At 47.8% G+C, this 24,687-nt stretch overlaps 1 protein-coding gene across 1 annotated transcript in view; it reads left to right on the top strand.

The window, feature by feature from the left end:
* Positions 1-16,340, top strand: part of RASSF8 (Ras association domain family member 8) — a 51,135-nt gene extending 34,795 nt beyond the window's left edge. The window contains exons 2-5 of the mRNA XM_075343758.1: positions 5,828-5,979; positions 13,417-14,306; positions 14,725-14,863; positions 15,793-16,340. Coding sequence (XP_075199873.1) covers positions 5,877-5,979; positions 13,417-14,306; positions 14,725-14,863; positions 15,793-15,914 — 1,254 coding nt within the window. The 5' untranslated portion in view covers positions 5,828-5,876 and the 3' untranslated portion in view covers positions 15,915-16,340. The remainder of the gene's footprint in view (positions 1-5,827; positions 5,980-13,416; positions 14,307-14,724; positions 14,864-15,792) is intronic.
* The last annotated feature ends 8,347 nt before the right edge of the window (positions 16,341-24,687 follow it).

Genomic DNA, 24,687 nt, shown 5'->3' with positions numbered 1-24,687 from the left:
GTACTGCACATGGAGACTGTATACAGGGCTTGAGGAGCATTATACTAGAGATGGAGGATGTATACAGAAGCTAAGGAGTGATAAACTGCAGATGAATGCTGTATACAGGTGTTAAGGAGCGATGTACTGCATATGGAGGCTGTATACAGGGGCTGAGGAGTGATATACTGCAGATAGTGGCTGTATACAGGGGCAACGGAGCAATAATACAGCAGACAAAGGCTGTCTACAGAGTATGAGGAGCAGTGTACTGCAGATGGAGGCTGTATATAGTGGAGCTGAGGAGTAATATATTGTAGACGGAGGCTGTATACAGGGGCTGAGGAGCGATGTAATACTGCACATGGAGGCTGTATATGCAGGGGCTGAGGAGCAATGTACTGCACAAGGAGGCTGTATATGTAGGGGCTGAGGAGCAATATATTGCAGATATGCTGTATACTGGGGCTGAGGAGCGATGTAGTACTGCAGATGGAGGCTGTATACAGGGGTGGAGAAACAATATACTGCAGATGGAGACTGTATATACGGGCTGAGGAGCAATGTACTGCAGATGGAGGCTGTATACAGGGGCTGAGGAGCAATGTATGCAGACGGAGGCTGTATATAGAGGCTGAGGAGCGATGTACTGCAGATGGAGGCTGTATATAGAGGCTGAGGAGCGATGTACTGCAGATGGAGACTGTATACAGGGGCTGAGGAGCGATGTACTGCAGATGGAGACTGTATACAGGGGCTGAGGAGCGATGTATTGCAGATGGAGACTGTATACAGGGGCTGAGGAGCGATGTACTGCAGATGGAGACTGTATACAGGGGCTGAGGAGCGATGTACTGCAGATGGAGACTGTATACAGGGGCTGAGGGTTGAGCCCCTGGCCAAGTATGACAGAGACTCGTTGAAGATAGTTTGAGGCCCCCAGCAGCACAGAGTATTTTAGGACAAGTGTTATTACCAAAAGTGGACATCAAGATCGAGAGATCAGAATAGTGAGGAAAGGCGGCCATACCGGGAGGCGGAGGTGAAAGAGCTCAGGAGTGGAGGTCACAGACAGAGCAGCACAGAGTGTTTCAGAGCATGTGTGTGCTGGTTATTGTAGGTTGGGGGGTGAGTCTGTCCTAATGTTGTGACCTCTATCTGAAATTAGGAGAGTGATGGAGGCAAATTAGGGGAGTGAGGGGTACAGAATTAGAGTAGGCCCCAGCAGCACAGAGTATTTCAGGAGGGGAGGTGGTGTGCAGTGACTTGTCCACTTGTGATGACACTGGATGAGACCGTCCGACATGTGATGTCAGGAAGGGCACAGAGCCAAGTGTGAGGTTACACAGCAGCACAGAGGACTTCAGGAGAGCCATGTGGTGAGCCCTTGCAGGAGGAGGAGGACAGATTAGTGTGCGCACAGAGCCGTATGTGATGTTAGGAGGGAAACACAGAAGATCTTAACGCCAAAACAGGTGTCGCAGCAGCACAGAGGATTTCAGGAAAGCGTCTTTTACTCCGATTTTGCATTATAGGAAATGGGACGCTGTAAAGATTCGGCGCTCGCCCTGTAACATGTCACCGAGGAAGAGGGAGAAAAGACAGAACTCTGGTTCCCATGGCAACCGGCTGACAACTGAGCGAGCGGTAATTGAAAAACAAGAGGCTGAGGTTGTGCATGAAGGCTGAGTCTCCTGCAAGCCCCCGTATTGGGGAGCGGGGGCGAGAAATGCTGAAAATCACCAACGAGGGCTCCGGACTGGCTGTACAGTAGGGGGTGGCAGCTCGCTGAGAAAACAGCGCCACCTCTGTCCACAGGTTGGGTGTGGTACTGCAGCCAATGGAGCCGGACTGCAGTACCAGACACAACCTGTAGACAGGGGAGGCGCTGGTCCCAGCCGAGAACAGCCATGTTTTTCTAATCTTGTGACTGATTTCGGGTGGACGAGCCCCGGAGGAGACCACACACGGGGCAGCTCCATCCTGGTCTGGTTTCCCCCCTCCTTATTGCGCAGTACCATGCCCCTGCATACTCTGCATATCTCGGCGGGGCGCCCCCCGCTGGCAACCCAGGAATGCCGTGTTTTATCAGACAACTCCTTCATTCCTGCACTGTGGGATAAACATTAGAGGCGGCGCTGACGTGGTACCGAGCAGATTACACGGCTCGGTCAGGTATGCAGGGCTGAAATCCTCTGTGCTGCTCGGGATCTTCACCTAATCTCCCACTCGTCTCCATTAGTCCTTCTCGTCACATACGCCCCTGTCATCTGCCAGAATCCGCGGTTGCACTCCTAATTCCTCATGACTACTAAGGGTCACTCCTAAAATACTCTGTGCTGCTGAGGCCCCCCCCCCCCCCTTTTCATTATGTAACTTTGGTCAGTGATATCACACTTGCTGATTCTTCCCAACGTCAATCGTGGACAAGGGTTTATTCTTTTTCCCTGTTACTGGATCAATTCATATTATTAATCATTATTAATTATTATTATTATTATTATTATTATTATTATTATTATTATTTATTATTATAGCGCCATCAATTCCATGGCACTTTACAAGTGAAAGGGGTATACATAATAGGGACAAGTACAATGATCATAAACAGTACAAGACACAGACAGGTACAGGAGGATGGAGGTCCCTGCCCGCGAGGGCTCACAGTCTACAAGGCATAGGTGAGGATACAGTAGGTGAGGGTAGAGCTGATTGTGCAGCGCTGTATCAGACTGAGGGTTACGGCAGGTTGTAAGCTTGTCGGAAGAGGTGGGTCTTCAGGTTCCTTTTGAAGCTTGGCAAGGTAGGCGAGAGTCTGATGTGTTGAGGCAGAGCATTCCAGACTATGGGGGAAGCACGGGAGAAATCTTGGATGCGATGGTGGGAAGAGGAGAGGAGAGGGGAGTAGAGAAGGAGATCTTGTGAGGATCTGAGGTTACGTGCAGGTAGGTACCGGGATACTAGGTCACAGATGTAGGGAGGAGACAGGTTGTGGATGGCTTTGTAGGTCATGGTTAGGGTTTTGAAGTGGAGTCGTCTGGCGATGGGAAGCCAGTGAAGGGATTGGCAGAGAGGAGAGGTCGGGGAGTAGCGGGGGGACAGGTGGTTTAGTCGGGCAGCGTAGTTTAGAATAGATTGTAGGGGTGTTAGACTGTTAGAAGGGAGGCCACAGAGCGGGAGGTTGCAATAATCCAGGTGGGAGATAATAAGGGCATGTAGGTTTTTTCAGCTTCTTGGGAAAGGAATGCACGGCTCCGGGAAATATTTTTAAGTTGGAGGTGGCAGGAGGTGAAGAGGGGTTGGATGTGTGGCTTGAAAGAGAGATCAGAGTCTAGGATTACTCCCAGGCAGCGAGCACGAGGGACCAGGGAGAGTGGGCAGCCATTGACATTGATGGCTCTGTCAGGTGGGTGAGTTGAGTGATGGGGGGAAAGACAATGAATTCTGTTTTGTCAATATCAATACACCGCTCTCCTGAAGTACTCTGTGCTGCTGGGAACCTTCTTCCTTATTTTTTTTTTTTTTATTATTATGTCTTAGTGCTTGATCTTTCTTAGAGGAGTATACAGTGTACTCCTCGCTTCATAGAAGTTGACTTCTCCTCGCAAGTGTGTGCTCCCTTTTGGACAAGATCTCCTTCTAAAATACTCTGTGCTGCTAAATACTGCTCCCAGCAAGCAACAGATTACTTGTTTCCATTTCCCTAATGGCAACATGACCATTAACCCTGCCTCATGCGGCCCTGTCTTTCCTAATAGCAACAGGCTCCTTACAAGCTCAGCACTCCCTCTCCTGACATCCTCTGCACTGCTGTGACAATGACGGCTGCAGATCACAAGTGCGCTTTGTATACAGAGATGAATATGACGCAGACACAACCTTCTTCTCTCGTGCGTCCCACCCCTAACACTCTCCCAGTTTCTTCCTTGTGCTCCCCTAATTTTCTCGCAATTACGCCCTCCTGTTCTTTCTTCCCCATGCTTCCTCTTCCCCCACCCTTCCCAGTTGTTTCCTCCGCGCCTGGTTGTTTCCTCCTCACTTCTTCCCAGTGGTTTCCTCCTCACTTCTTCCCAGTGGTTTCCTCCTCACTTCTTCCCGGTGGTTTCCTCCTCACTTCTTCCCGGTGGTTTCCTCCCCACTTCTTCCCGGTGGTTTCCTCCTCACTTCTTCCCGGTGGTTTCCTCCCCACTTCTTCCCGGTGGTTTCCTCCCCACTTCTTCCCGGTGGTTTCCTCCTCACTTCTTCCCGGTGGTTTCCTCCTCACTTCTTCCCGGTGGTTTCCTCCTCACTTCTTCCCGGTGGTTTCCTCCTCACTTCTTCCCGGTGGTTTCCTCCTCACTTCTTCCCGGTGGTTTCCTCCTCACTTCTTCCCGGTGGTTTCCTCCTCACTTCTTCCCGGTGGTTTCCTCCTCACTTCTTCCCGGTGGTTTCCTCCTCACTTCTTCCCGGTGGTTTCCTCCTCACTTCTTCCCGGTGGTTTCCTCCTCACTTCTTCCCGGTGGTTTCCTCCTCACTTCTTCCCGGTGGTTTCCTCCTCACTTCTTCCCGGTGGTTTCCTCCTCACTTCTTCCCGGTGGTTTCCTCCTCACTTCTTCCCGGTGGTTTCCTCCTCACTTCTTCCCGGTGGTTTCCTCCTCACTTCTTCCCGGTGGTTTCCTCCCCACTTCTTCCCGGTGGTTTCCTCCCCACTTCTTCCCGGTGGTTTCCTCCTCACTTCTTCCCGGTGGTTTCCTCCTCACTTCTTCCCGGTGGTTTCCTCCTCACTTCTTCCCGGTGGTTTCCTCCTCACTTCTTCCCGGTGGTTTCCTCCTCACTTCTTCCCGGTGGTTTCCTCCTCACTTCTTCCCGGTGGTTTCCTCCTCACTTCTTCCCGGTGGCTTCCTCCTCACTTCTTCCCGGTGGCTTCCTCCTCACTTCTTCCCGGTGGTTTCCTCCTCACTTCTTCCCGGTGGCTTCCTCCTCACTTCTTCCCGGTGGCTTCCTCTTCTCTTACCCCACGGTTGTTGTTTTCTCCTTGCTTCTCCCCTGTTTTTTTTCCTCCTCACATTGCCCCCAATTGTTTCCTCCCTACACTCCTGCCCCTGGTTGTTTGCTTCCCATGGTTGCTATCCCCTTGCAAAACTTCAAGGTTGTTTCCTCCTCGCTTCGCTGATCTCAGGACAGTTGTTTCCTCCCTGTACACCTCTTCTTCCCCCCCCCCCAGTTGTCTCTTCCTCACTTCCCCAGTTGTTTCCTCCGTGCACCCCCCCCCCCCTCCCTGGTTTGTTTGCACTTTGCTACGTCCCTCGGTTGTTTCCTCCTTCTCCATGTTTTTTTCCTTGTCACTTTTCCCCCAGTTGTTTTCTCCTCACACTTCCCCAGTTGTTTCTTCCCTGCACGCCTCCCCCCGGTTCTTTGCTCCCCACTGTTGTTTTCCCCTAGCAAAACCCCAAGGTTGTTTCTTCCTCACTCCGCTGATCTCAGGATTGTTTGTTTAGGATCCTGGAGCGCGAGATTGAATTGCAATATGTCAGCAAACTGAATCGGGGCGGAGGGTGCGGGGTGAACATGGGGCGCTGCCTGCACATGAAAGAGGCCTCACCCCGGCCGGCATGGCGCTGCTCTTGGCAGGTAGAAGAATCCTTAATTTCCTACAGATGCTTCCAGTTGGCTTTCAGCAGAGGCCTACATTACATTGTGTTGGGAGCAGATGGAGAGGTTTTAGATGGGGGGGGATCCCAGATTCTCCTTCTTCCCACTAACTTGCTCTTTATCATACTGGTCATGCATCAGGAAGAAGATGAACAGGGAAACATTAAAAATTCCTTACAAAAAATGCCATGTTTTTTTTTTTTTTTTATCTCTGCAGATTTGCCGTAACGCGGACATGACGTGAGCGCCAAACTCTGATCCTCATCATGGAACTCAAAGTGTGGGTGGACGGGGTCCAGAGGATCGTCTGCGGAGTAACGGAGGCTACCACGTGCCAAGAAGTTGTCATCGCCCTGGCACAGGCCATAGGTGAGTCTGGGTTGGAGGGGAAGAGCTTGTTCCACAATTTAAGGGACAGAGGCCTCTACACTACAGGCAGCCGAGCCAGGAATACGGAATTTTAGGGATCAACTTGTTAGCAGAACCCCTGATCTGATATCTAGTGTTCGACTGGTAAAATGTTGGTGGAATGTGCCCAGTGGTAGAAGAAGCAGATGGCATCCAGAAGTACCGAGCGCAGCTCTGGAGTACCAGATATGTGCTCAGACCCTCATGTTATTGCTAATCTTTTCAAGGTCCAGTCAAGAGTGTCTAATGCGTGATTTCTGCTCCTGCAGCACGGACGCTTTCGGGGGAAGGCCGTTTATGAGGGTCTCATTCGGACTCTAGCTTTGATCTCCTCCATAGACAGCCGTCAACCTCTCTCGATCTTGCAGACCGCCATGTACCTCTCCCGGCATAGACCGCCATGTACCTCTTCCGATCACTTCAAGGACCGCCGTGTCTCTCTCCCGATATAGACAGGCAACGCTCAATCCAGCGGAATATACATAGACAGCCCCCTCTCTCCCGGTCTCCCCAAAGACCCAGTGTCTCTCCCGGTATAGACCGTAATTTCTCTCCCCGTCATCTCTTGGTCTCTCGGTCTCCTCAAGGATGGCCATGTCTCTCTCCCTGTACAGACCGCCATCACTTTATCTCCCACTCCCCCAATGGACAATGATATCTACCGGTCTCTTGTATTGACCGCTATCCCTCTCGGCCTCCCCATAGACTGCCGTCTCTCTCCTGGTATTGACCGCCATCTCTCTCCCAGTCTCCCCATGACCGCCGTGTTTCTCTCCCGGTATACACCGCCATTGCTCTCTTTTTTCCCAGTCTCCCAATGGACTGGCATTTCTCTCTCCTGGTATTGACTGCCATCGCTCTCTCCCCGTCTCCCCATAGACTGCCACGTCTCTCTACCGGTATACACCGCCATTGCTCTCTCCCGGTCTCCCCATAGATTGCCATGTCTCTCTCACGGTATAGTCCGCCTTAGCTCTCTCCCAGTTTCCTCTGGCTGCTGCTTTTCTCCCTCTTGACCTTCCTTTCTTTCTTGGGTTGGGTTTGTCAGGCTTTACTCCGCTCTCTCTGGACACCTTTATCCCCCGTTGCCTGTCATCCCGCAGTCACAAGCCATGTCAGTCTTCTTTTTATCTCCACATTTATTTCAGAGCAGCAACCGAGCTTCTAAATAACCATTTCTGAGAATGAGAACATCAAAAATATCGGCCATGTTTGTGTTTATGGTCACATGACCGATGGGGCCAACGCTCTGTTTTCACAAAAAGCTGTGGGATTAAATGTAAGAGGCTTGTTATCTGCAGCGGTGCTGCGTACGTTAGACTCGGCGGTTATCCCTGTTAAGACTTTTCTCTGCTTTCTCGGGACTCGATGAGCACCTGACTGTTAGTCACACTACGGCGTGGACGCTCTGCTCCAGTAATAAATGGGCTGATACCAGGCCAGTATATTAATGAGCACTACCCCTTTAAAAAGAACCTGTTGGTACATCAAGTGTCTAGTTTTTGCTCTTTAATTCTCACTTGTTCCCTCAGTATTCTTTTTTTGATTAATGTAAATCTTCCATAGGTTTGCAGGGATACGGCCTTTTTGTGTTCAATTTTTATAGTTATTCCTCAGGGGCGTGGCTCATAGGATCCTCTGGGGTGTTACTCTTTGTTGCTTTGCATGACTACCCTTTTGGGCAATACCCACTTAGTGAAGACCTTAAAAGCAAACATTGAAATATAAGGCTCATATCTCTGGGACTGTACAGCAGATTTTAATAAATCAAAACCGGGAATAATCAGTGGAACCTCAGAAACAAACAAGATGAAAAATGTGATACTTTATGACCTAGTGGGTTTTTTTTCTCTTTTAAATTTAAGAAAATCCCTTTGACATAATAGAAAGTTTGCAGAGAATTCCTGTAATTCGTGACACAGAGGTTGAAAGTGTTGTCTGGTGGTCTATACAGAGATCGGGAGAGATAAATGGTGATCAGCGACGAGAAGCTGGCCATGACCACTGGGGAGGATTTAGAGCACTGTGCTATAACTAGGGGGGAGATTTGGGAGCACCCTGCTATGACGACGGGGGAGGTTTGTGAGCACCCTGCTATGACGACGGGGGAGGTTTGTGAGCACCCTGCTATGCCTACAGGGGAGGTTTGGGACCACCCTGCTATGACTGCGGAGGAGGTTCGGGAGCACCCTGCTATGCCTACGGGGGAGGTTTGGGAGCACCCTGCTATGCCTACGGGGGAGGTTTGGGAGCACCCTGCTATGCCTACGAGGAGCACCCTGCTATGCCTACGTGGAAGGTTTTGGAGCACCCTGCTATGACTGCGGAGGAGGTTCGGGAGCACCCTGCTATGACTGCGGAGGAGGTTCGGGAGCACCCTGCTATGACTGTAGGGGAGGTTTGGGAGCACCCTGCTATGCTTACGGGGGAGGTTTGGGAGCACCCTGCTATGCCTACGAGGAGCACCCTGCTATGCCTACGTGGAAGGTTTTGGAGCACCCTGCTATGCCTACGTGGAAGGTTTTGGAGCACCCTGCTATGACTGCGGAGGAGGTTTTTGAGCACCCTGCTATGACTGCGGAGGAGGTTCGGGAGCACCCTGCTATTACTGCAGGGGAGGTTTGGGAGCACCCTGCTATGACTACGGGGGAGGTTTGGGAAAAGCGATCTATGACTACTGGGGAAGCAGGTGTGGTAGCGGCTTTGACTACTGTAGAATCTAACTTCCAGGTCGCCATGATCATCTAATTACCTGTGCCGCAGCTCACTGGAGATGTTACAGTGCCATAGATTGTGTAGTGGTCATGAATGACACTACAAGCTCTCTCCCTTTGTGTGGCGCCCCCAGTGGACAACTGATGAAGATGCCTCAGCTGCATATCGATACCACACAATGTGTGGAGCTGTGCCACCTCCGATCAGCAGCGGCACCTGTAATCAGCTGATCTCCTGGGTTCATCCACTCCCGAGGACTCGTCATCCGTAATAACGTTCCGGAAAACCTCTTGCCTTAACGTTGCAGTTTGGTTCTATGTCCACACATTGAAGAAAAACACAGTTGAAAGAACGCAGTTTTTACTGTGTTTTCTAAGCATTTTTGCATGCGTCATTCATCTGTGTTTTTCGACAGTAATGAATGCTATGGAGATTGATAATAGATATAGATAAAAAAAAAGTAGAGTAAAATCGCACAAACCCCCTACATATAATAAAATTGCACCTTGTGGAGTTTATAGGACAGCATTTTATGATTAAATAAATGAATAAAAACATTGTGGGGTTCCTTCAATTTTTGTAACTAGCAGAGGTAACGCTGGGGACTGGTATTATCCAGCTGGAAAGGTCCATGGTTTTTTGACCCTTGCCAGCTTAAAAATAGCAGCCACCTTAGAAGTAGATGCACCAATACCAAGGCTTTACCCGGCTCTTCCTGATTGCCCTGGTGCGGTGACTATCGGGGTAATACTTTTAGGATTGATGTCGGCTGTGAATTGATACCTTTCATCAAGACCAGAGGGTTAATAACGGAGAGGCAACTATCGGACACCTCCTATTACTAATCCAATAAGTAAAAGGAAAAAAAAAAAACACTCCCTGACTTTTTCCTGGTTCACAAATTTATTTACACAACTCCATGCAAGTCTGACGCTGTCCAGGGATTCTGACATAGGCCATAAATGGAAACCTGAAATTAAACACAGAAAAGCGAGAAATAAAAAGAAGACGCCTTCCCTCGTTCACCAATTTATTAGACTGCAAAGTCCCCAGGTCTGACATATTACAGAGCGCAGAGTGAGCAGGAACATCTGAATACTGACGTCACCGTTCACGAGGCCCGGCTCCTCTGCAGAGCGGTGACGTCGCTGCTCGCGAGGCCCGGCTCCTCTGCAGAGCGGTGACGTCGCTGTTCACGAGGCCCGACTCCTCTGCAGAGCGGTGACGTCGCTGCTCACGAGGCCCGGCTCCTCTGCAGAGCGGTGACGTCGCTGCTCACGAGACCCGGCTCCTCTGCAGAGCGGTGACGTCGCTTCTCGCGAGGCCCGGCTCCTCTGCAGAGCGGTGACGTCGCTGCTCACGAGACCCGGCTTCTCTGCAGAGCGGTGACGTCGCTGCTCACGAGGCCCGGCTCCTCTGCAGAGCGGTGACGTCGCTGTTCTTCAGACATTCCTGCTCACTCTTCGCTCTGGACTATGTCTGATTCTCTGGACTACGTTAGATCTGCATGTTTTGTTTTTTGTTTTTTTTTAAATTGGAAAGCCAGGGAAAAAGTTGAAAGCGTGCTTTTTCAAAAAAACTTTTTTTTTTTTTCCTTACTGGATTAGTAATGATTGTGTCTGATAGACACCTCTCTAACTCCTGGGCTCGATGCCAGATGACATTACACAGTTGATATCAACTCCAAAATTATTGCCCCGATTACCATCGCACCAGGGCAATCGGGATGAGCCAGGTAAAGCGCCAGAATTGGAGCATCTAATGTGATGCGTCACTTCTGGGGTGGCTGCGGCTGGTATTTTTAGGCTGGGGAGGGGCCAAATAACCATGGAATTTCCCAGCCTGATACTACCAGCTGCCAACTGTTGGTTTTACCTTGGCTGGGGGACCCAGACCCATGTTGTTTTTTGTTTTTTTTTTATTATTTATTAAATCATAAAAAGATGTAATAGATAAAATGATTATCTATTATTTTATCTCCTATAGAAAAGCCCCCATTTAATCCGTAATCATTTTATTACATGCATTTTAATAGCGTTTTTAACAGCTGATCATTGAAGTCAATAGGTAAAAAAAAAAAACGCTAAAAGAATTGACAATCTGCTGATTTTCTGCACCAAATCTGCAAGGAGAAAATACTCATTGCGTGAAGGAGACATCAGGTTTTGTGACAAATCTGGACTAAAAAACGCAACGTGTGCACATGGCCTAAGAAGTACTTCTCACATAGTGAGATCGCTGCTGAGAGTCACGGTTTTTGTGACGTACCAGTGACCTCATCAGCGATCTCGCTGTGTGTGACACTGAGCAGCGATCTGGCCCCTGCTGTGAGATCGCTGCTCGTTACACACTGCTCTGGTTCATTTTTTGGATGTTGCTCTCCCGCTGTGAAGCGCACATCGCTGTGTGTGACAGCGAGAGAGCAACGATCTGAATGTGCAGGGTGTCTGGTGTCTGGCAGCCTGGAGTAAGCTGTAACCAAGGTAAATATCGGGTAACCAAGCAAAGCCCTTTGCTTGGTTACCCGATATTTACCTTGGTTACCAGCGTCCGCCGCTCTCAGACTGCCAGTGCCGGCTCCCTGCACACGTAGCCGGAGTACACATCGGGTAAATAAGCAAAGCGGTTTGCTTATTAACCCGATGTGTACTCTGGCTACGAGTGCAGGGAGCCAGCGCTAAGCGGTGTGCGCTGGTAACCATGGAAAATATCGGGTAACCAAGCGCTTGGTTACCCTATATTTACCTTAGTTACCAAGCGCAGCATCGCTTCCACGCGTCGCTGCTGGCTGGGGGCTGGTCACTGGTCGCTGGTGAGATCTGCCTGTTTGACAGCTCACCAGCGACCATGTAGCGACGCAGCAGCGATCCTGACCAGGTCAGATCGCTGGTGGGATTGCTGGAGCGTCGCTAAAGTGTGACGGTACCCTAATAGTTTCTACAAGCCATCATTTGTTTTGTTTTTATCCCTTTAAATGCGGTTTGGAGTCAGTTGACCTCGCTATCCTGGGGCGGCCTCGCCACAATTTCCTGTGTCTAATCATCAGAAAAAGATGCGAGGCTGGCCTCTGTCCTGGCTCATCCCCCGCACCCCGTCACACAGGGACCCCGGTGCCAGAACGCCATTTATTGGTGTAAGGACTCTGAGTCACCGTTCTGTTCATCAAGGACAGAGGGTGATTCACCAGAAAAACCAAGTCAGAAATATTCCCCTCATCCGGGTCACGGTGCCCCTAATGTTTATATGGCTGAGCGGTGCGGCAGTGCGGCAGCTGGATACCACCAGCAGATCAGAAACTGAGACATACAAAAGGGTTAATTTAAAGAGCTCACATCTCTACATCTGTACCTCTCAATTAGGAAAAATATAAAGACACAGACACCAGAGATTTTCTGGGCTTGGACATTTTCGGGCCGACCTTTGCCCCCTGTCTCCCAGAGACCCATGTTTTTCTTAATTTGCCGGGCCCCTCTGGCCTCAGAGGATTATTGGCCTGTGGTGGCCCGAGGGGCCTGATCTGGGGACTGATTACTCAGCCTGGAGGGGGGAGGGGGCTTCAAAATCCGGTGCAACCTTCCACAATCCCCCTTCCAAATTCTTTACACCCAAAAAAAAGTTGCCCCCATTCGAGTTTCTTATCGTGTTATTCTTTTGCTGTTTGTGCCAATTTTTTTTTATTTTCTTTTTTTACCACCCAAATTCTCGGTGAGGAATCCCACATTGCACAATCACGGGGGTTTTCTTGCCAAAATTGGCTGGAAAATCCTATAAATCACAAAAAGTTGATTTTTCACTGTCAGACTGGGGTTGCCTTAAAGGGAGAGATTACAAAAATGTCTTTTAAATGAGGACTTTCCTATCAATACAGAGTCCGAGGGGGCAATTATTCGTTATACATGCTCCCCGAGCTGCACTACTGACTGTTTCCAAGGGAAACCATCAAAATTAGCCAGAAGTAGTCATTCTCCACTTAAAATTTTAAAGGGGTAGACCAGGGAAACAAAGTTGTTCACTTCACTAAATCTCCCGCCCCTTTAATTACACCCGGGCCGCTCCTGACATTCAGATGCTGATATGTCCTACGTGGTACAGAAATGAAATTATTGATAAATGACCCACGAGACGCACGGCATGGACGCAGCGCCACCTGCTGGCAGAAGGAGTTGTGGCATTGTTCTGCATTTGTGAACCTGTGGTCTCCAGCTTCTTGTAGCACTACAACTTCCAGCATAACCTGAAAGTTGGAAGCCATGCTGAATGGGGTCTATTTTGAGGTGAGGTTACCCCCTTTCTTGAAGTATTGACGGCCATAGCGGTTCTGAGGGGTCCGTATCCCCTGACTATGGGAAATGTTATGGGCAGTCGAAAATGTAGACAAAAGAAAATGTTTGGCATGTCATCAAGACATCTGTGAGGGTCTTGGTGCTGAGCCTCCCCTAGAAGCAATTACCAGAGCTGTGCTCCTTCGCGGGGTGATGAACGGGCGTAGTAGAAAGTCTCCAAGAAGAGGTGATGGGGCAGAGTGCTCCAGGACCAAAGTGATCCACCAATTCCTGCGCCGCACTGTTTCTCTTCGCAGACACTTCTTACACAGCCCATACATCGATCCTATAGGGCCGCCTAAATAACCATTTACTGTTAGTTTGGTAAATTAACCCCCTTCTTTTTTTTTTTATTTGGTAGGTCGCACCGGGAGATACACCTTGATAGAAAAATGGAGAGACTCGGAGAGGCATTTGGCACCACACGAGAACCCAGTGATCTCTCTGAACAAGTGGGGGCAGTACGCCAGCGACGTGCAGCTCATCCTGAGGCGCACCGGACCGTCCCTGAGCGAGCGTCCAACATCTGACACCATCGCCCACGTTCCCGAGAGGAACTTGTACAGGCAGAGCCTGCCGCCTCTGGCCAAGCTGAGGCCGCAGAATGATAAGTCCTTAAAGAGACGTGAACCAAAGAGGAAATCGTTGACTTTTACCGGTGGGGCCAAAGGACTTATTGACATTTTCGGTAAAGGCAGAGAGTCCGAATTTAAACAAAAAGTTCTGAACAACTACAAAACAACGGGCGAAGACCTGAAGAAGCTCATCCACTTACAGTCCGAAAAGCTCCTGACCCTGGATAAGCAGCTGGACTCCAGCGACGCGGAGGTGCGGTACTGGGAGCAGAAGTACAAGTCTGGCCTGGAGGATGAAATCGGGAAATGGGAGCAGAAAATCAAACGCAACGACGTGGAGATCGGGGAAGAGGAGTTCTGGGAGAATGAGTTCCAGATCGAGGTGGAAAATGAGAAACAGCTCCAGGAACAACTAGAGGAGATGACCCAGCGCATGCGGCAGTGCGAAAGCCAGCTGAAGGACCACCTGAGCCAGATGCAGAGCATCGAGAACGGCATCGAGGCCGAGAGGTTACAGATGGTCGTTCAGGAGGCGCAAATTAACGAGGAAGTAGTCAGGGGGAAGATCGAGAAGATCAAAGGGGAGCTGGACGTCCAGGGGCAGGAATGTATCCGGCTGGAGAACGGTGCCAAGGCTGTAGAGCGGTCACTGGTGCAAGCAGCTAAGAGGCTATTGGTAAGTTGTGGGAGCAGGGTGACAACCACTACGGCGCCAGCACAGCTTTTGCTCAAGTTGTCAGCCCCCTTTGCCATTTGTGCTTGGTTGTTCGTGTAAAATATGGCTGCATATCTAGACAGATTGACCATTCAGTAGGCCATAGAAATAAGTGGACGTGGAGTAATAAATGACTCCTCGTTGTGTCTCAGGATTGAGTTCAGAATTAATCTTTTCTTTAAGCGTGGGAGGAGCTTTCAACAGTTTGCACCCGCCCCTGCAGAGCCATGTAGTTCATGTGAGCTAACTATAGTAATAGAGGTTAAAGAAAGGACAACCACTGTGGGCTTTTTTTTTCTACATTACAAAAATATTAGTCATGTTTCAGGACAATTTTTGTTTTATTTCGGTTTTAATTCCTATTGTCCCCTCCCCCTAGGAGCGAGAGCAGGAACTCGAGCAGCTGACCAAAGAACTCCGGCAAGTGAATCTCCAGCAGTTTATCCAGCAGACTGGTACTAAGGTTACGGTGCTGCCAGCAGAGCCCAGCGAAGCTGAATTCCCACAGCCAGAAAAAGGTACATGTGCTTTGGGTGGCCATGATGCTTCTTCTTCCACCATATTGTTTAGTGTCCACAGCTATTATTTTTTTTTTTTTTTTATAAAGTACAGTCTATGGCAAAAAGTCTAAGACAACCATTGATATGATGACATACCATATTTTTCATTATAAAAGACGCACTGATTTATAAGACTCATTCCAAATTTAGAGATAAAAATATGGTGTGAGTGAGGGGCGACATCAGTGATGGAGTGGGGTCACAGGAGGCGGGGCGGTGGTGGAATACGGTGATGCTGCGGGCGTCCCAGATGCTCACTGTGGGCGCTGCGAGGCAGGAACATCTGCAAACTGTTGGCAGTGCGAACTTCAAAGAAATGGCACCTAGAGTCGGCGCATGCGCAGATTGAGCTATCTGCTCATTGACAAGCTGAGATCTCATCTGCGCATGCGCCACCTCCAGACGCCATTTTCTTTAAGTTCTCTGTTGAGAGATCAGTGGGCTGGAGATGACGCGTGCACAGATGAGGTCTTGAGCAGAGAGCTCAATCTGCACATGCTCCAACTCCGGGCGCCATTATTTGAAGTCCTCACCGCCAACATTTTAAGGATGGCCTGTGCCTCCCCTCCCGCAGCACAGCGTCTGCAGCATTTCCCCTCCCTCCTTTGATCATTCTCCTCCACCCCCCGGTAAAGTACATTCAGATTATAAGACGCACCCCTCATTTTCCTCCCAAATTTGGGGAGAAAAAGTGCGTCTTAAAATTCGGAAAATACGGTATTTTACTATCTGTATTGATGCTGCCAAACCCCACCCCCGAGGTTCCTCTTCAACCACTATAGAGCCATATTACACTTAGTAAATTGATCAAATGTCTGTAGTAACAAATTTTATTTATTTTTTTTTTTTTCTACGTCTTTTAACCATTTCTTTTTGCACTTTTTCAGAGTCAACATTCCAGTCAGGGTCTTTAAAACGGCCCGTGACTTCGAGACAGCTCCCAAGCAACTTAAGGATCCTCCAGAATGCCTTGTCTTCAGGGTTCAACCCCGAGGGCATCTACGTATAACTACACGTGATTTTCGGATGGGCCAGCTGCGGACTTTTCTTACATTTCTAGAACTCCTACTGTGGAGGGGTCGCAAGTTCTCCTCCTTCGCTTCTGGCTCCTCCTTTTTATTCCAGGAGCCATCACTTTTGCCACTCTACGTGAGGAAACCACAGATGGAAACCATCAACAAGTATCGAGCAATAGGACTTTGCTGCCCGTGTTGACCTGAGGTTGACACTTTTTTTGCTTTTTGAATACTATTTTTGGAGTATTATTTCATATGGAACGAAAGGTTGATTAGAAATGGAAAGATAGAAAGTGATATAAATATCTATTTTTCCATTGGTTTAGGAATTTTCTATCTCGTTTAGATGCTAAGATGTTGATATGTTTCTTATGTATGTCCAGTATTTCAGTGTACTTTTTTTTTTTTTTTTCTTCTGATCTATCATTAACCAGAACAGTGTTATGATGAAGCACGTTGAAACTTTTTGAAAAATAATTTTGGGGCTATGGTTCACAGTATTATATTCTGATGGGCACAATGATAGTTACAGCACGATACCAGTATCTATGGGGCTTACCGGTATATCAGACTTTTTTGAACATTTTTCCATACAGTTCCAGTTCATCCGGTTAGAATTAATACTCTACACTTGGGTGCCAGATTATCGGACTTCTACTTCATATAGGTGATTTGTGGTGTCGATTTGGCTTTTCTATATTTTGGCTTAGCCAACACTTCCAAACCATTCCATATCATGGGGGACGGTTCTAATTCTGACGCCTAATCAAAAACTAGGACGGTCTATGAAATAGGTATGTTGAAACAATCAGGGTTGAACCACAATCCTATGTATTAAAGGGGACCTTTCACTTTTTTTAAAAGAATCAAACAGAGTATCTCCTCCAATTGCCACCCTTTCACCGATTCTGGAACAGTTTTTCTTTTTCTTCTATGACCCTACATTCCAAAGATATCTTCCCCTGTAATAAAGATGCAAATTTTCCCATCAACCACTTGAGTATACACAACAGAACTCTGGGTGTGGTTGTGTTGACATGGCCCCGCCCACAGAGAAGTCACACGCCCAGTTAGTTGAAAGGAAAATTTGCATCATTATTACCGAGGGTCATAACTTTGGAAAGGAGGATCACAGAGGAAAAAGAAAAACTGTTCCAGAATTAGTGGAACAGCAGATATTGGAGAAGGTACAGAGTTCAAATGAAGAAAACCAGTGAGAGTTCCCCTTTTAAGGTCTTCAGATTTAAGAAAAAATTGTTAGCTGGTAGCTATGGGCAACATTGACACTTTGTGATGTTTTTATGCCTCAGGGCAACATGTTGCATTCCCTTGGAAATATATATTTTTTTACAATATTCAATGATAGACACACAGCAATAAGGAAATTACAGTGTTTTTCGGTTTATAAGATACAACCCAAATTTAGAGATTGAAAAAAAAATATGGGATCCATTTTATAATCCGATGCCGTCTTACTAGGGAGGCGGGGCAGCAGCGGTGGTGGAGCGGGGTCACAGAAAACGGGCAGTGCTTGAGTACTGTGAGGCTGCCAGCGGTGCAGAGGGAGGCCCAAATACTCGCTGCGGTGCTGGGGCGTCCGGCGCTTCCGTGTGCTGGGGCGTCCGGCGCTTCCGTGTGCTGGGGCGTCCGGCGCTTCCGTGTGCTGGGGCGTCCGGCGCTTCCGTGTGCTGGGGCGTCCGGCGCTTCCGTGTGCTGGGGCGTCCGGCGCTGCCGTGTGCTGGGGCGGCCGGCGCTGCCGTGTGCTGGGGCGGCCGGCGCTGCCGTGTGCTGGGGCTCGCTGTGGGGAATGAGGCACTGGCCATTCTGAAGATGCCGGCGGCGCTAGCTTCGAAAAAATGTCGTCCAGAGTTGGTATGTGTGCAGATGAGAACAAATATGCGCCGTTATTTGAAGCCAGCACCGCCGACATCATCAGAATGGCCCGTGCCTCGCTGCCCAGCGCACAGAGCCTCGCTGCCTGCCGCACAGAGCAGCGCTGTAGAGAACAGCACCCGCAGAACAGCGTATAGCATTGCCCCTGCTTCCTATGGCCCCTCTCCAGTACCTCCCCGGTAAGCTATATTCGGATTTTAAGACTCGCCCCTCATTTTCCTTCCAAATTTGTGGGAGGAATTGTGCGTATTATAATCCGAAATATACTGTATAGAATAATTCCTCTACTTTGGTATTCATAGGTCTAAAATATATTGGATTACCAAGCAACCATTGAAAATTACATGGACAACCCCATATTGTTACTTTTGTTTTGTTTTTTGGGGGTTTTTTTTGCTAGTGTATGACAGCGCACTCTTGTGATTGGTCCGCTATGTCTTTTTGAGATTCCAGATTATCAGAATTTCCAGATTATCGGATTATGGGACTGTTACTGTAAAATGTCAGAGAAGGAACACTCCAGCACATTATTTCTATTTTTTTTTTCCTCACCATAGAATGTAGTTCTATACATTCATGTGTATTATTGCCAAATAGCCGACAATCCGCGTACCCCTCCCCTCCCCCATACTGAAGATAGTCGCCAAAGGTTTGAAGCGCACCCCTAAAGCTAATGACAACCGGGGGACGGTATCCGGCGGGGGATGTGATTGATTGCATGTTATACACTAAAAGGGCGCCATAGCTTTATAGATTCAGAACGCTGACACGTTTTGTATGTGTATTTTTACCTCGGTTTTTTCACATTTTTAACAAAATGGAAGATGTTTGTATCTCACATTCCTATAGCTTTGCGCCTGGGTTTTGTCTATACATTCATCTGGCAGCCATTTTGTTGCATTGAATGATTCAAAATGGCTGCCTTTAGCCGCTGAGGGTATAGTATGTTACAGTGTTGGATTAAAATATAGCACTTGCATGTAGATTCTTTTTTTTTTTTTTCTACAAATCAGCGGTCACTGGAATCCCCCTTTTATTTTTACTTTATTATTAAAATGAGTCAGTTGTAGACTAGGCCTCATGTGGGCAGCCTTGTCTCTCTTAGCAACCAATCAGAAGCCAGCTTTCATTTGCCCAGTGCTGTTTTAGAGAATGAAAGCTGATCACTGATTGGTTGCTATGAACAACCTGGCAACCAGTTCCATATGTGATACCTGCAATAAGCAGCCAGATAGGAAAATCTGAGAGTTGTAGTTCCCCTGCGGACCATAATGTCATTTTGTTTTTTTGGGGGGGGGGTTTATTGCTTGTTGCTGCCTTAAAAACAGCTTTTTTGACTAAATATAAAAATCTCCTCAAACATTTGTACAACCCAAGAACGGAGCTAAATAAGGGGGCAGTTTTTGGGAAAAACAGCGGCAATAACATAGCGGTTTTGTGGAGATTTTCTGACAAAACGCCACATAAAGACACAACATGTGGCCTTACCCTAATGCACAGTATTAACCAGCCTGACGAGGAGCGAATGGCACATGTTACGTATCGAGTGTAAATGGATGTGTGAGAATTCGATAAACCTTCAGCCGCATTCACCTGCGAGCAATGTATAACAAAAAATTATCTGGGAAATGAAACCGGTCCGATGGGCGGCACAAATCGGCGGCAGCCATTTTGAGATTCAGATACTGAAGGTGGCTAAGATTTTGGCCTATTCTTTAAGGTTAACATCTTGAAAATTCCATAATTTCCCTCAGGATCTATAAAGTGTATCATATCACGCCTGTATGTCCCCGTACATGTATATATCACGTCCCAAGCATCCTCTATATTACTACTAGGCCAATCAACAAAATGGCTGCCGCCCTCGCTGTGCGCTTATTGACTGCTTACTAATTGAAGGAAGGACTTTTGTGCGTTGTGATTGGACGCTGATATATGCAGTATATATATATTTAGGTGACTGCGATTTTTGACAGAAACTGTGAATGAGATAAGCTCTGCTTTGCTTCAATGCAAACCCTGTATTATATGTAATTACCTATTTTCTGTTAACGATATTATCTATTTTCTGATGTTACCCACACATTGTTAAATATTGTTACGAAATGCTAAAAAAAAGAAAAAAAATGGTTTTGTTGCATACAATATATTCCCGCACAAATTGGGAAAGCCGTCTTTTGTCTTTATTACCGTCAATATCACCGGATGCATGTTTGTCATGGCCTCGTTCAGCGTTTCCCTGTGTGGGAAGGCTGGCTATTCTCCGCGTTACCTTGTGCACAGTGGATTTATTCAATGCAATGTGTAGACAAACGTCATGTCACTTGTCCTATTCCTTTGCTTTCTGTCCACAACCCCCAAAATCCCTTTGCATTCTCTCTGTATGTCTTCTATCACCCCCCCCCCCCCCCCCATTTGCTTCACATCACCACCAGTCAGTCTCCTTCCTCTGCTGGCAGCTGTTATATTTATTGTAAGTTCCCTAGTTAATCTCTCTTCGCCTCTGGCACTGATAAAGTAACTGTAAATTAGTATATTATGTTACTGTTGCTATAGTGCTCCATTGTTCCCTAGTCAGTCTCCTTCCTCATCTGGCAACTGTTATATTTATTGTAAGTTCCCTAGTTAGTCTATTTTTTTTCTCTAGCACCAGTAAATATAGATATATTACTGCTATAAACATAGTTCCCTAGTCAGTCTCCTTCCTCATCTGGCAGCTATCAATATATTCCCCCATTAGTTCCCTAGTCAACCTCCTCAATTGCCAGCTGTCAATATAGTCCTCTTTTAATTCCCTAGTCCGTGTTCTTTGTAAGCTGTCAATATTGCTTACCCCATTTTGTTTCCCAGTAAAATGGGCTTTACACACTACGATATATCTATCGATATGCCGTCGGGGTCACTTCGTTAGTGACGCACATCCGGCATCGTTTGACGTATCGTAGCGGGTGACAAATGAGCGACTATGAATGAACAAAAATACTCACCTTATCGTTGCTCGTTGACACATCGCTCGTTTTCAAAAAATCGAGCGTCTTTCTGTGCTCTGATTGTTCATTGTTCCCGAGGCAGCACACATCACTCCGTGTGACACCTCGGGAACGACGAACACAGCTTACCTGCGGCTCCCGCTGGCAATGCGGAGGAAGGTGGTGGGTGGGATGTTTACGTCCCGCTCATCTCTGCCCCTCCGCTTCTATTGGCTGGCCGCTGTGTGACATCGCTGTGACGCCGAACGTCCCTCCCCCTTCAGGAAGTGGATGTTCGCCGCCCACAGCGAGGTCGTGCGGGAGGTAAGTGCGTGTGACGGGGGTAAACGACTTTGTGCGCCACGGGCAATGAATTGCCCGTGACGCACAAACGACGGTGACGGGTGCGATCACACGATATATCCCGTGTGACGCCGGCATAAGTTTCATAATCTCCTTTCCCCCGGCAGCTGTAAAAATGGTCGACCATGGAAATTGCGATGACTATTTATTTCAATTCCACAGGTATGGGACTGGCTAGTTAAGTTACTATAACTATATTTATAAAAGCTGCCAGAAGTGTCAGGAGACTAACTAGGGAACAAATGGGAAAACTATAATGACAGGAACTAATGGAGTTATTATATTGACAACTGCCAGGATGGAAAGGAGACTGACTATGGAACTTATGATGGTCTCTGTGAATGACTTCAGCACATCTGCAGCCACAGGACAGTACTAGTCTCTCGCACTGCTCTGGTGGGATTTTGCTCCACTTTTCTTACAGTCTCTTCCGCAGCTCTTTGACTGTTGTTTGTTTCTTGGCCATAACTTTGTCACCAGGGATTTTCCAGAGGTTTTCTATTGGGTTTAGATCAGGACTCTGGGCTGTGGCCATTTCATTGTTTCCGGGATCTCCAGTACTTTCCCCATTTTGATGTGTGACAGGGGCCATTGTCCTGCATGAAAATTGCTGCTGATTGAGGGATGGAAACAGGTAAGGAGCCGCGTGTTGTGAAGAAGGTTCTGATCCACACTTGCAGTCACTTTGCCATGGAGCTGTATGAGAAGTCCAACTCCTGCTGCAGAAAACATTCCTCAAACCATGACTAGGGCTGAGCGGGCCCGGGCTGTAAATGTCCGGATCCGCGCGATTTCAGCACTATTCCCGGGCCCGGGATTCCGGCTGCAGGATCCGGAACCGGCAATAATAAAAAATGAAAAAAAAACAAACAAACAATAAATAAATAGCGTTTCATACTTTCCAGACTCTGTCATGGCGGCACACTTGCTTCCGGGTCGCGCTTTCACTTCCTGTGCAGTCACACAGCTTTCCGTGTTTTCCCCGCCCACCGGCCGACCTCTCAGCTGTGATTGGTTCCTGGCTGACGCCCCCCCAGCCTGTGACAGTGTCTGCCGTGCAGTCATCGCTTATCATGGTCAGTACTACGCTGCACTCAGAGCGGGCAGCCGTGCTCTATGGCTGCTCGCTCTGACATGTAGCAGAGCCGGAGGTGTCGCCGCGGGTCTTCTCCTGTGGATTACGTTGGAACTGCAGGGTGTTTGGGGTTATTAAAGTGGTGAAGGAGAAGTGTTTTGTTTTTTATTTCAAATAAAGGATTTTTCTCTGTGTGTCTGTGTTTATTTACTGTCACAGGTTTGTGTGATGCAGGTATCTGATAGACGCCTGTGCCATCACACAAAACTAGGGTTTAGCAGCAGCCGTGCACCGCTGCTAACCCCTGCTATTACCCCGACTAGCACCGCATCACGCTAGCGGGAAGAGCCGGTATCGCACCGGTATGGTCGCATGTGACAGATACGGCATTAGGATGTATCAGCCCCCGGCCGGCGTTATCTTGGCTGGGGATGAAAACAGAGAGGACCGCACGTCGTTGGGTTTTATTATTTTTTTTTTTTTTTTTTTATAACTTTCACCGGAAGCACACATGCGAGGGGTGCACGCGGGTCTGCCATGGCAGCAGCCGGTAAAGCCTCGCACGTGTGACTCTGGGCACTGTATACACAGCACAGATACAAAGCAACGGCTGGGGCTGCAGCCGAGCGCTATAACTGTGCTGCCGAGTGTTTACCACCGTGAACTCAACTGGCCGACAGTGCACTGCTTTCCCCGCCCACCGGCCGTTCTGGCGCCTGTGATTGGTTGCAGTTAGCTGACACGCTGCAACCAACGCGAGCCGGTGGGCGGGGAAAACAATGAATATTGAATTGTCGGCTCCGGAAGGTTACAGCGTGACCCGGAAGGAGTGTGCCGCCATGACAGCGCCTCGGTGAGTATGCCGCGCTCGCTCCCAGCCCCCTAGCCCCTCCACAAACGTTTTTAACCTCCGGATTCCGGTCCCCATTGACTTATATGGGCACCGGATTCCGGAGCGGATCGGACTTATTTTTAAGTCTGTTAACGACCCGCCGGCCCCGGATTATTGCCATCCCGCTCAACTCTAACCATGACCCTTCCTCCACCGCCTGTCACTGACTTATTAACACACTTTGGGTTCAGTCTTTCCCCAGTTTTTTGATGAACATAATGTTTCCCATCAGACCCAAATAAACTTGCTTTCATCACTAAAATGATCTGTGGCCACTTCTCCTCTGTCCACACAACATGCTCCTCACCAGAGGTGAGTCTAGACTTGTGAGTCTTCCTGATAATGAGAGGTTTGGTCACTGCAGAGTCAGCTTTTAGTCCAAATGCTCTTACACGTTGTGACACTGTATGACGAGACAGTTCCTTACCCTGCTCAGTGCTGAACCGGTGAGCAGTTCCAGCTGAGATTCTCCGCATTATCCTGTCCTCTCTTACATTTTTTTTCGAGGGCAACCAGCCTTTTTGGGGGACTTGAAAGAGTTTGAGATGTTGTAAAGATGCAATATTCTCAAAATCAGAGCCTTTGAACGACCATCTTCTCTTGCTATGACTGATAGGGTCACCCCTTTTGCCTTTATCTGGACGACCTGCTGCCGGAGGCTTTCAGTCACTTTGGAACGGCAAAGTCAGTGTAAACTGGAAAGTTAGGCTACAGTTACACAGAGTTTGTCAGATAATAAGGAAATTAGCACCAGGTGCAGATTATCACCAATAACTTACAAGTATCTGAAAGTGTTCTCTAAGTTTGATTAGTGTCTTTTTTATTTATCTCATTTACATTTTTATTTTGCTTTACAATAAAATCAATTTATGAAATAAGTGAAAATCCTGCGAGTTTCCTCATGTTAGGATATAATCACATAGGACGACACAATGACTTTAATATTAAGGAAATTGTGTGTTCTCTAATTTTGATCTCCAGTGTATATTTACATAATTTGCCATATCCCTGCTTTTGATGCAGGATCACACGCCAAGCCCACATCTTCCCCGCCACTTGACAGCTGATCTGATCAGCCATCAATGGCCTCTAACATTCCCGGGTGGATTCGCCGCAGAAAATACAAGCCCTCATACGGATATATTGACGGGAAAATAAAAAAATATTGAAAACTGAAAACTGTTACAGGTATATACAACATTTTATTGTCATATTATTCGATTATTTTAGGAAAGACTTTAGCTCTCTGTCAACTGATTCAACCCACCTACGTTTGAAGGTGGCAGAACATGTATTACTTCTTATAGTTTTAATAATAATAATAATAATAATAATTAATAATAATCATCTTTATTTCTATAGCGCCAACATATTCCGCAGCGCTTTACAATTTAGGAGGATCATATACAAACAACTAACAGTTATAGAAATACAATATTTAGAGGGAAAAAAAGAAAACACAACCCTGCTCGTGAGAGCTTACAATATTCAATGAGATGGGGGGGGAGAGGCAAGGTTCAAGTGTTTATTTACAATGACAATCCAGCCATCTCACGGAAATGGGGGATAGATAA

This window comes from Anomaloglossus baeobatrachus, chromosome 4, assembly GCF_048569485.1.
Source record: "Anomaloglossus baeobatrachus isolate aAnoBae1 chromosome 4, aAnoBae1.hap1, whole genome shotgun sequence".
NCBI lineage: Eukaryota > Metazoa > Chordata > Amphibia > Anura > Aromobatidae > Anomaloglossus > Anomaloglossus baeobatrachus.
The sequence above is the reverse complement of the archived record's forward strand: the minus strand, read 5'-3'. Positions and strand labels throughout refer to the sequence as shown.